At 44.3% G+C, this 12,594-nt stretch overlaps 1 protein-coding gene across 1 annotated transcript; it reads left to right on the top strand.

The window, feature by feature from the left end:
• Positions 1 to 1,072: 1,072 nt before the first annotated feature.
• On the top strand, positions 1,073 to 9,356 carry RD3 (RD3 regulator of GUCY2D). Its single transcript, XM_062489275.1, has 2 exons — positions 1,073 to 1,383; positions 9,059 to 9,356. Exons 1-2 carry the CDS (start codon positions 1,088 to 1,090, stop codon positions 9,354 to 9,356), a joined length of 594 nt encoding a protein of 197 aa, XP_062345259.1. The 5' UTR covers positions 1,073 to 1,087.
• Positions 9,357 to 12,594: the final 3,238 nt, after the last annotated feature.

Here is a 12,594-nt window from a genome sequence, read left to right as displayed (position 1 = left end):
TGGAGAGAGGAGCCCATGCTGGAGCAGACTTGCTGGCAGGACTGGTGACACCATGGGGCACCCACACTGCAGCAGCCTGTTCCTGAAGGACTGCACTCCCTGTGAGAGACCCAGACTGGAGCAGTTCACAAGGAATGTAGCCCATGGGAAGGACTGACACTGGAAAAGTTCATGGAGGACTGTCTCCTGTGGGAGGGACCCCATGCTGGAGCAGAGGGAGGATGTGAGGAGTCCTGCCCCAGAGGAGGAAGCAGCTGTAGAAACAACATGTAGTGAACTGACCACAACCCCCATTCCCTATCCCCCTGTACTGCTGGGTGGGAGGAGGTAGAGGATTTGGGAGTAAAGCAGAGCCCAGGTTAAGATTTGGTTTTATTTCTCATTATCTAACTGTGAATTTATTACTAAGAAACTAATATACCCAAGTTGAGTCTGTTTTACACCTGACAGTAATTGCTGAATGATGTCTCTCTGTCCTTATCTCGAACCATGAGCCTTTCAATATATTTTCTCTCTTCTGTCCAGCTGGGGAAGGGAGTGATAGAGCAGCTTTGGTGGGCACTTGGTGGGCATCAGCCCACCCACTCCACCAGGCCACTTAATCCTGCCTCCTCTCTAAGGATCTCCTGGCTAGAATGTAGCTCCCAGTAATCCTTTGACTCCATACACTGAGTTTTTACAGGTAGATCTGCTGCAAGGTCGTGCCCTCCCATGAGGGTTCATCCAGGTGAGCCCAAGCCCCAAGTGTGGGAAGGAGAATGCTTCCCCAGCTTAGCCTGGAGGGAGCAAGGTATCCTTGTAACCTGACTTAAGCTGTAAGGACTGTGACTCATTTTAATTACACGGTGAGCGGAAGCTGAGGGAGACGGTGCCTCCTCACCCTCTGAGCAAGCTGGCTGCTACCAGTGAGATTTCTCAAGGTGCCCAGCACCAATTATTTCCAAGTAGTTATCCAGCAGCAATTTTAACAGACTGGAGGGGTGTGGGGGGAAGAATATTCTCAGCTGAGGTGTGTTGATGATGGCACTATTCTTTTTCTCTCCCTCTCTACCCCCAACCTGCTCCCAGCAAAGACACACAGAGCAGTATGTCATTGGCATCCTGGTTCAGGTGGAACGAGCCCCCAAACCGCATTTCCCAGAGGAACCCCACGGAGATGGTGGTGGAAACGCTGATGATGGAGCTGAGCTGGCAGATGAAGCAGGCAGAGAAGCAGCAGCGAGAGCGGGAGAACGAATACCGCAAGATCAAGACGGGGGTGGACTATGGCTGGCTGGTCAGCTACCCAAAGCAGAGCTATGACATCAGCCCCGGGGAGCGGCTGCAGCTGGAGGACATGTGCACCAAAATACATCCTTCCTACTGTGGGCCCGTCATACTCAGGTACGGGAAAAGATGGCATGGTACAGACCTTTCGTTTCCCCCTTTGCTCTTCTTGGTGTGTGATGAGAGAGTGGGAGTTGCTAGGATCAACGGAAGCAAAACTTGGCATCCCGTATCGTGAGTTGTGCTGGGATAGCGTATTTGTGAAAGAAGGGAAATCTAATGTTTTAAGTCAGGTTAACACAACACCATTTCCTCCAAGAAGTTGCAAAATGCCATTTCCCTCTGGCATTGGCTTGAGGACTTTATGCTCCCAAGTAGCCAGAGGAGCTTTACCTTGCCTGATGAACAGGTACTACCTCAGTATTGTGATGGCTTTTTTTTTTTTTTTTTTTTTCTTCAGAACTTTAGAATCTTAGCAAAACTGAGGTTTAAAGGGACCTCTAGAGGGATGTACTTCCACCTCCTACTTGGAGTAGGGCCACCTTCAAAGTTAGATCAGGTTGCTTAGGGCCTTGTCCTGTCCATTGTTGAATATCTCAGAGGGCAGAGGTTCTGCAGCCTCTGAGCAACCCCCCTTGGTGTTTCCCCCTCTCACTGGAGCCTTCATTCCTTGATTTAAGCTGTCCAGCAGGTCTATTGAGGCACTTGTTCCCAGTGCCCAAACTAGCCAAAAGATTCTATTATTTTTTCAGCCTGTCAGCCAGGTAGTCCCAGAGAATGTCTCCCTTCCCTACCCTCCCTCTTCACCCTAGACATGGAGTCATGGGATGCAGGTGGGGCACGCAGTTGGTTTCAACAGGCAAGTGGTGCTTCTGCCTTCTGCAGTGCAGGTGCAGACACAGCCTCTTGGGCTTGCTGTTGAGCCTTTCCACTGCTAGACTTAGGATTGCTGCCTGCCAGCTGAGTGACCTCCTGTGAAAATGCCTGTAGACATTGATCTAAGCCTGCTGTAGCCTCCAGACTGGAAGGGAAGGGCTCTTTTCCTTTTGGGGTGGCTGTTCCGAGATAAACTCTTGCATTTGGCACAGTGGAGTCAAACTTGGTAAAGCGAGGAACGGTGACTCTGAAGGGCACCTTAGCCAAAGCAAAGTTGTGAAATGGGCCTTTATGATCAAGTTCCCCTGTGCCAACAAGTTCTTCATCTGGGGTCAGAGTGAACACAGTCCTTGCAGGACATGCACAAGAGGGCTCTCAGCACCCTGCAGTCCCTCACTGCATAAGCTGGCTCCTGTTTTCCCTTGAACAAATGCATCTACGGCCTCTGAATTGCAACTGTAAAAGTGCTGGCAATAGCTGGTCCTCTGTCTTACAGTGCATGCAGCCAGGTAAAAATGGCAAAATTACCTCTCTAGCCCTCATCTTCCCTGGGGCTGAACCTTGGAAGCAACCTGGCACACAGAACCTTGGCTCTTACAAAGGTTGCCGTGATGGCAGAAGCAGAGATTTGGGATCATTCAGTGACCAAGACCTCTCCAGTGAAAATCTGCTGGGAACAGCACCTGCCTTGTATTTGTATAACTCCGAGCTCTGCTGTAAACAAGCCACTTCAAACCCTTGGGATTCAGAGCTATCTTTACCATCCCCAGGGCCACTGAGCAGGGTCTGTCTGGCAAACAGGTTATTTCCATGACAGCAGGATTTGGCTGCTGGAGTGGGGAGGCCCCAAGGTTCATCCTCTTCAGGAAAGAATTGAGCTGAGCCATATACAACTTGCTGCTCTGCTATTTTTTTTTAAATTATTATTTAATTGAGACAGATCATGCAAGATGTGTGATTTCAGTGCAGCTTGTAATGGTTGTTCACTGCTGTTCAGGATTTAGCATACTGATAGCAGTAGATAAATGTACTCGACAACATTGGTGGACTCTGTGTGGGCATGATTGAAAAAGGCTAAAACCATCCTCTTAAAACTCCTCTTACAAATAGGGTGCTGTCATAAATTGTACTACATTATGATTCAAGAGGTGGCATGTTTTACAGAGCTTGCATGGTTAGCAGAGCCACATTAAAAAAAGAAAAAAAAAAAACCAAAGAGGATTTCATAACCTTTGTTGTTTCAGTTCTGTGATTGAGTAGGGACTATCACAGTCACAAAAATGGTGGAATTGGATTGGGTCAAAGGTCTGGCTGAGCTCTATGTGCAGTCTGCATGTGGCAGAGCAGCTAGTGGCATCAGTAACGAAAAGAGCAAAGGACAAGGAAGCAAATCCAACACTAGGGACAATTACACCACCTCAAATAGAGCATCCAACTTACTGTGCCTTGTAACTGGGAGAACTGGGAGACTTTTGGAGCCACAGATGGACCTTCTGTCCATAATTGGCTGATGTGTTTGAGCACATGTAAAATTTAATTTTTGTTTTAATTTTTTTTTAACATTTTGGCTCCCTGTGGCAGAGTTCCACTCCTGAACTACAACTGTGTTATAAAAAACTGTGTTTTGCTTGTATAAAGATAATGTTTCCTATTTTTATTCAACAGTCCTTCTATCTTGTGTTGGAAATGCTGAGAGTTGACCCCTCTTCTTTTCTACCTTCTAACTGAGAGCTCTGTCATTCCATGGAATTTTCATTGCTGATGAGGAAACAAAGAAAAAAATGTGACTTGTGAAAATGTACAGGAGAGAGAAAGAAAAAAAGGAAGAGCCTGCAATTTAAATTAAAGACAGCCAGAACTGGATAACTTCTCAGAAAGTGAGATAAGATAGAGATTTTAGTAACTTCCCTGAAATTCCACAGGATGAGTATAATAGGAATGCAATGAAACCTCCACATTTCCAGTGAAGTACTTTAATAACAAGATCATTGCACTGGTGATGTTTTCTCTCGAGTACTGTGTGACTTCCTAATATGTAGCAGCTTTTAGAAAAATCTTCCACCAAAAAAAAAGTCTGTGAGCTTGCATTGGGAAATTCAAATGCAGAGTGTTGCCCTACTGAAGTCCTTGGTTCTGACAGAAATAGTAAGTTTGATTCTTTCCCTTCCATTTTAGACATTTGAAGAGCTGAGGTCCTTTTTGAAGTCCTTTTTGCACTCGACAAGCACGTAATTCTTAAATAACACAAGTAGCAGGCGTCTTGCAAGACTGCAGAGTTTGTTTTATTTGTGTCATGCGAGGTCTCCTTCTTTGTGAGACTCTTGAGTTCAGAGTCAAAGCCAGAACAAAACATTTTTATATGAGTTGTCAGAGATGTCACTTCATTCTCTAAAGGTCTAAATGATTATCCAAATTGTGCTTCTCTGTGGGTATGGCCTCATTTACTGAGAGGCAAAGTTTTTCCAAATTTGTTTCTTTAGATGTGGAGGAGGCTGGAAAGGAGCACTTCACACATGAAAGTGGGTTTTTTTCAGATCCGGAATGCCTATTTTGTATTTGGGGTCAATAGAAACTTCTCTTTGAGTCTCTTGGAATTCTGGAAGGATTCAAATACACTGCAAATAGCATCAGATATCTGGACACCCTGATTCACCCCATGCAAACAAAGCCATTGCATTCAGGAATAACTTAGCTTTAGGTTATTGGGTTAGAGATTGCTGCCTATTTAAAATTAAATCCTGGAGTCATCTGAAGGAAATGACTGATTTTGGTGAGGCCTGTAGTGCCTAACTGCCATGGCTAAACTGAACAAGTAGAATAGTATGTTGCCAATAAAAAATGCTAGATTTTCCCCATCTTTACTCAGAGCTTTAGCCCTAGTCAGAGCTAGTTAAAGCCTGTTTAATTTCTATCTGTTTCAGCAAAAGTGAAACAGTTGGTTTCTGTTCTCCTGTGTCCAGAAGGCAACAAAAAACTCCCTAGTATGGAAATGTAAACTTGGTGATCTGAGTTGCTATCAATATTGCAGGCTAAGGACTGTAATTTTCTAGGGATTGTGTATAGCTGAAGTGACCTTCCTAGTAAGCTTGAATGTAAGGCAAATAACTAAAATCAGAAATTGCAAGCTTAAGTTTGAGGTGATGTGACATGAGTGTGGCAATTAGTGTAAATGCTGTAATTCTTTGGGAGCCTTCTCTAGCAAAGCTGTTTGTAGCTTTACCCTATAAACAGAAAAAATATAGATTCAGGAGTCAGCAGCTAATTATTAGCACTAAGCAAACCTATATTTTCTTTGAATGACTAAATCTACTTAGAGCTCTGTGTTCAGATGGGCACTCAGGAATACCCTGAACTATAAGCTCATTGTTTAAGTCCACGGACTTCCATTGGATTTAACAGGTCTTTAAAGTTCAGGCTCAGCTCAGGGAACCTGCTGTACAGGGGACCTACAGAATAACACAGGCAGGTGACAGCGCTTTAAAAAGCAGTGCCAGTATGAACCAGGCACGGCCAGATTCTTGAAATCTGACAGACTTACAAAGCAGTGGAAGGCTCACAGTTTAAAGAACAATTTTGTTTGAACTGTGATTCAAACACTACCTGGACTGGGGAATGTGCTCATCCCTGTGTATGCCTATACATCCTCCCCAGATCCATGCTGGTTCAGGGTGAGTTTTTGTCACGTCTCAGACTGCATGACCTGCATGATGTATTTCAGGATAGCTACCAGCTGTTCCATAACTTGAGACACGAATAAGATAGAGAGGTCTGCTTTTATGGTGAGTAAGGAAACCCTGTTGAGGTGTTTCTGGACATGGTTGAGCAGTTGCCTAGTTTGAAACTGTCCCATGCAAAAATATAAGGGTGTCAACCTGTGCTAGAAGACAAGTGAGCCTTGTGCAATCTTGTGTTCTTAACCCCACTGAGCAGCTTTGTGTGGAGTTTTTTTCCCAAGACACAAGGCCATATTCCTTGATTCCAGTGGCTTTCTGTTTTTATATACTGGGTGTTCTGTGCAGAGGGCAGCTGGATTGTGCAGCACATCAGCTGGTGTTCACTGATGCCTGGGGAAGATGGCTTTGGTTATGTGTAGGTGCCTGCAGCAAAAGCATCATCTTTTCCTGATACACCGACTGGTTTAGCTGGAGCTTGGCCCTGATAACCTGTCCATCTTTTCTGTTGAGAAATGTTTGTGGTGTATACTCCTTTTGGACTTCCTACATGAGCTGTCCCTTACACCAACATGCTGGTACTGAAGTTAGGTGGGCATTAATAAAGAGGTGAAGTTCATCCTGTTAGGGGAGAGAAAAGCATCCCCTTTCCCTTCTCCATCAGAATGAGAGTGGCTTTTCATTGTGTGTCTGGCATAGTCTTTTGGATTGGTTTCTCTTTGTTTCTTAGGCCTGCTTAACTCCTTACAAAGTAGTTTTTATTTTGGTCCTGAAAGTCAGAGGTAAATCTTAACAGCAGAGTTGACAAAACTAAGCTAAGAAGAGTGCAAACAGGCAGATAACTGTGCATGTGGAAAGTTACCCTGATTTCAGAAAATGATTTTAGCTGGATTGGTTGGGAGTGTTATCAACAACACAGGGCATTAGCATTAGAGCTCTCTGCTCAGGAGGTATATTTGCTGTCATATCATCCATTTCCCCTATTGTTCCCAGAGCCAGACACTGGCCCAGTAATAGCTTGATATGTGCTGCTTCCTGCTCTGGAGCCACAATCCAGCAGCATGACACATGCCTCTGAAAGTGGCAGTGAGGAGGCCTTTTGGGTGCACAATTGCCAATACAAAAGAGGAGGATGTAATGATATATATAAATATATAATATGACAGCACCTCTCTTTAAAACACACATTGAGATAAAATAAGGGAATGACTCATTCTAGTTCACCTCTGCAGTAGTAATCCTTTGAAGCTGCTTTCTCTGGTGTAATATTAAGAATGTTGTGAAGACTTGAGTTTCTATGGACTCACCTGTCTATGCTTCAAAGAGGATAGAGGGGAAAATGTATTTATTGTGAAAACTGTATTTTGGGCTCTTTGATAACACAACTGAATTGCCTCCTCAGAAGGCAGAAAGGAAGTTTGCAATGTCCAATAGATTCCCAGTTCCTGCTGTTGTCTGCTAACCCTCAGCAAGAGATTGTCTCTTGCCCTTTCCAGGCTCTGCACAATTCAGTTTGCCATCAGTGTGTTAGTACTTAAATATCAGCATGAACTACAGTACCTCCAAGGCTTTTTGCACCCAGACATTCAAAGCTTAGAGATTTTTGGTGAGGGGGTAGAGGAGATTAAGAATTCATCCAGCTGAAACAGTTAAGGAACATTTTGGTGACTTTGGAAGGTTTTGTGTTAAAACTGCTCTAGCTTGGGTGCTTCTGCTGACACTGAGTTCCTTCAGAAAGCAACACTGCTGTCTCCACAGCTGTACCTGTAGCTGCCAGTACATGCTGGGAGAGAAATACCTGGGATACAGTAGGGTGCCAAGATGTGTGTCCAATTTTAGGCCTCCACAGTTGGAGTCAAAATATATAAATGTACAAAAAGTCTTTCTGGCTTCTCTTTGGCTTGCTTTCTGTCCTTATTATGCTGGGCATCCTTTGGCACACCATTAAACAATGCAATTCCATATGTGCTGAACTCCTTCTTACATTCCTGGGGCTTTTCAAAAACCCAAGAGGCAATATCTTATTCTATCAGCTTCTGCTGTATTGGGCTTATTTAAATACAGTCCTACCGTTTTCCGTCCTTGTTAAGTTCTGTTGGAAAAAAATATCAAAATACTTGCCTGATACATTTTAGCTTCCCTGAAGTACAAATACCTGGATTTTAGTGGTACTAGTTTAGCTGTATGTCTGCTTGCAGGTTTAATTTTTACGTTAAGAACTGATTATTTATTAGAAGAATAGCCATATTACCATCTGTCACAAATGCTTGCTGTTACAGAACAATCAGTGTGTGAGCCTTGGGAGTGGATCCCGTATTCTCCAGGCTGGGGACAATTCACCCAACAAAGTGTAAGGAATGGCATGATCTCTTCATTGCCCAGCCAGTGACTCACTCAGTGGCTTCAAGAAAGCTATTCTGCCCTGCATTTTATCTTCCTCACCTGCAAAATAAACAGTGGTGATGCTTCACTTCCTTGCTATTTAGCTAGCTTAATAAATTTCAAAAAACTCCATTTTGAGCTCTTTGCTGAGAAGGCACTGAAGTAATTCAGAGTTATCTAATTAGGTACAGCATCCTGCTGCCAACCAAGATGTTTTGAGCCGAGCCAGTTCATTATGTTACAGAAATCCACAGGAAGATGAAAAAAACCCACTTCACTGAAGGTTGAATATTGAAAGACTACCAAAGTGACTGGATTTTCCTTTGTCCAGAGGCCATTGGGTCATGCTATTGGGAGCAAGGATGGAAAACAGGGGAAGTCTAGTGGGGCTTTCCCAGGTCTGCCTGGAGCTTCTGGTAAGCTGCAGTTCAGGGACTACCTCGAGCAATGACGTGCATTTGGATAATCATGGTTAATCTGCAGTGATGGGGATATTTTCCACAAACTTGTCCGATAACTTTGTTTCTTAAGCTATTGATAGCATTGAGTTCTGGTTTAATAAGTGTTGTGTGAAAAGAGCACTTCCTTCTGTTTCAAACTTGCCTTCTAGCTTTGTTTGGTTCTCCCTATTATTTCTTGTGCTTATAAGAATCAGTGATTCATCGCTTCCTTACATTCCCTGGCTTGCTTGTGATTTTAGAGACCTTGGGCAGATCTTCATGGCCCCTCCTTGTTGTTGTTCCCTTCAGTCCAGGGAGTCCCATTTAGCAGGAAAGTGCAAGTTCCAAGCCTAGCACAGTGATTTGGCAGCAATCCATAATTTGATGTTCTTAATCAAAGCTGTGCCCTGACTGTGCTTCCAGGTTCAGGCAAGTCGTTGCGGAGTACGAACCAGAAGCGCAGGAAGTATCCCGGCTCTTCCGCTCCGTCCTGCAGGAAGCTGCTGAGAAGATCAAAGAGGAGGAAGAGGCCAAGAAGCTTGCAAGGCAATGGAACACAAAGAACAGAACCAGCCTCTCCTTAACAACATTTAAATCTCGGTCCAGGATTTCCCCATTCATCAGTGACATCAAGACCATCTCGGAGGATGTGGAACGGGGCACCCAGCCCAACAGGAGGGTTTGGAGCATGCCAGAATTTCGGAACACCAAGGATTTCTGATTTTACATTGAATAAGGTTTTTAGACACTGATATTTCAAAATCCCACTTAACCCTTTTTTAACTCTGCTGTTTCTTCTTTTTTCCATCTCTCTTTTCCTACCTGTCTCTGTCTTGGAAGCTGTGTCCGTAGTAACCGCTGCTGATGCCTGCAGTCTGTGACGCCATTTATTACCAAACATGGTAGCCTTTCCTTTAACTCAGTAGCTATTCAGTAACCTGAAGGGCAAGGCTCACTTACTATCTCATTTTTATTACTGCTTTCTTGTGGAAAATGAATTAGTTTTGCTACGTCTGTCTTCTCCCTTTCCCCTCCAGCCTGGATGTAGTTAGCTATAAAAACTTTTGGCTCAAGCTACTGAGAGCTGCTGGCTGGACCAATCTTGCTGAAAGCAAGACAGCCACTTAAATGAGTGAGGTTTGCAGGATCGGGCTTGTGAGTTAAAGCTAGTATCTGATTTGGAACTGAACTTCCTTTTCCAGCTAATAGCCTTCCTCAGTGCTACAACAAACTTCACAGGTAACCTCAACACTGTTCTTGATCCCCCTTTTTGCTGACAGTTCACAATCCAACCTGAATAGAAACAGACCCAAGCCTTCTGAGATTAAAGACCAATCATGTTCCACAACCACCAGTTTATGCATGTTCAAGTTTCTTGGGTACTTTCTCTTCTGTGCAGGCAGAACCCCCTGAACCTTGCACCTGCAGAGCAGATAGAAATTTATCAACCTGCTGTGTAGATAAATACACAGATGAATACCTCAGTGCTGTGTCAAGTGCTGTTCTGGGGCCTCAGTGCTCTGTGCTCCACCCTACACCTCAGAAATAAATCAGTGGGCTGAAATTAATGTTTCTGGCCAAGCCTGAAAGAGGGCTGAAGTAGAGTATCCATGTAAAAGGAAGGGTGAAGAGACTCAGCATTCATTTCCAGGGCTCTCTGTACAGTGGCAACTGTTGAGATCATCTGAACTTTTGCTGCTGTGAGTGACTGAAGTGCTCTGGCAGATGAAGGTTCTTCTGAGACCTTGTAGAGACAGGAAAATGCCACTAAGGCAAAGCTGCTAAGGCCCTAACTCAGCATCTGTAAGGAGAGCTCTCACCAGCAAAGGGAACAGTAGGTCACACTGTGAAAGTCAAGTGTCCTGCAGAGAACCCAAGGGCTAGGATGCTTTGTGGTGACCAGTGTGAGATGGGGAATGAAGAGAGGGATTTGCTTGTATGAGTGGCTTTTGGGGAGTCATCTCAGTGGGCTATAGCCTCCTGGAGGACCCTGTGGCTTTGTTGTTCTTTTGTCCGTTTCCAGCTATTTTTCCCTGGGGATCTTTGCAACAGCATGTGGGTTCTACAGCCAAGATTAAAACCCTTTGAAGCTGTGCCAACTCTGGGAAGAATTCCAGTACATGAAATCTATCCTGGACTAGAAATGTGCAGTTTTTTTTCCAGAGATGGAAGAAGGCAGCATGAAACAAAGATCAAGATCAACCCCCTAAGAGCTCTCTGAGACTGGGATTCTGACTCTTCCTCTCTCCCCTCTGGGCTGTGTAAGATTGAAGACAAGGCTTTCTTACCAGCACCAGGCTGCAGTTTCTATCTCTTGGTAAACATTGCTGCCAGCAACCTTCCTAGGGACAGAAAGCAGCTCACTTTTAATCAGAAAGTCAGGGCTTCCAAATACAGCATCCAGTTTGGGACAGGCTATTGCAGCTCTAGGTCAGTGATGGAGAGTTTAAAGCCTTCTGACAATCAGCTTAGTGTTTCTCAGCCACATGGCCTTGTGAAACAATGTGATTGCATATATGAAGTAAAAATCAAGGCTTAACATACTTAGCTTCACCTTAGCTGTATAGAAGATGTAGGATCTCTAGCAAGGGGTCACCACAATTCGCAGAAACACTTTGTGTTTGGAAAAAAGCCAGCCATATTTTTAAAATATATTTGCAAGCCAATGTACGGTACTGAGATGAGTTCATGAATTTCCTGCTGCACCTCTGTATTAATTTTATTTGCACTTATGTTCTGTTTGACACCTTCAGTATTGACTGTATCAAGGTGATGTTTGATGGACTGCTGGGAGACACGGGACATTCTGACACGCTGCCACAAAGCTCTTTGTTACAGCACAGTGTCAGTAGTATGCTCACTCTCACTTAAGGAGAATCAGCAGTAAGTAACTTCCCTGCATCAATGTGCTAAGCCAAGGAAATCACTGGAGGGTGTTCACACTATCACAGCAGCCTTGTGATCCTGCTGTGCCCTTCATTAACAACTTCCAGCTGGCAGACAGCACTCTTGTGAGACAGATCTGACCTTTGGTCAAAGCCCTGCATGCTATGGAAGCCAGGTTGTAGCAGTGCTTGTGACAGCTGTTTTGCCTCAATTTGCCTATAATTTCTAATTCCACAATCAAATGTAATCTAAACTCTTTAACAGTATCACTCTCTCTGTACCACTTGGGGAAGTTACACTGGGCTCACAGCAGGATCTGATGATAGAGGGAGATTCAGATACCCATCTCTGAGAGATCTATTCTTATTCCATGCTATCTAGTACTCTTACAGGGGTAGAAGCAGTACCATGTTTGCGTGCAGCCAGCTGCTTGGAGACTGACTATGAGCTCCTGCATTGTGCATGCAGCAGCAGGTACTGAGGCAGAGCTTGAAGGTGATCAGGGTGCTTGACTGCTGCACTGCTTGTGGTGCTCATTTTTCTTAGAAAGGCTGCAGACTGAACCTTAAATGATCCTTTGGTCTCAGCATGCAGCAACAATTATGCACTCATGTTTGCCTTGTCCTAATTCCACATTTGGCGTGGCTAAATTAGTGTCAGTTCAAATGAGGAGCATGAAACTCCTGACTGTCTCCACCTACTGTGCTACGGTCCGTGGCACTGGGCACACACAGCAGGCTAACCTGATTGTTTTTTCTGGCTAAAGCCAACCCAAATGATCTGTTGCAGGTGGCTCACAAAACATAAATCTGGACTAACGGTGGTCTCAAACTCTCATGAAACTTGTGTAGTGTGAAGATCAGGTCCTCATTGGTAAATGTCTGACTCTACAGCTCTGCTCCTCCTGGGCTTCACTACTTGCTACTGTACAAAAACAAAACAAAACAAAAATCTTGATTATTTGATCTGGTTTTAGTACCTCCTGAGAGCTCATCATATATCTTAATTCTTTAAGGAGAATGAAACATTAACTAGCAGCACATCATCAGTAACAAGCAGGAGTGAACCAAACA

Source organism: Cinclus cinclus, chromosome 3 (assembly GCF_963662255.1).
Source record: "Cinclus cinclus chromosome 3, bCinCin1.1, whole genome shotgun sequence".
NCBI lineage: Eukaryota > Metazoa > Chordata > Aves > Passeriformes > Cinclidae > Cinclus > Cinclus cinclus.
Note: the sequence above shows the minus strand (reverse complement) of the source record. Positions and strands in the feature narration are given on the sequence as shown.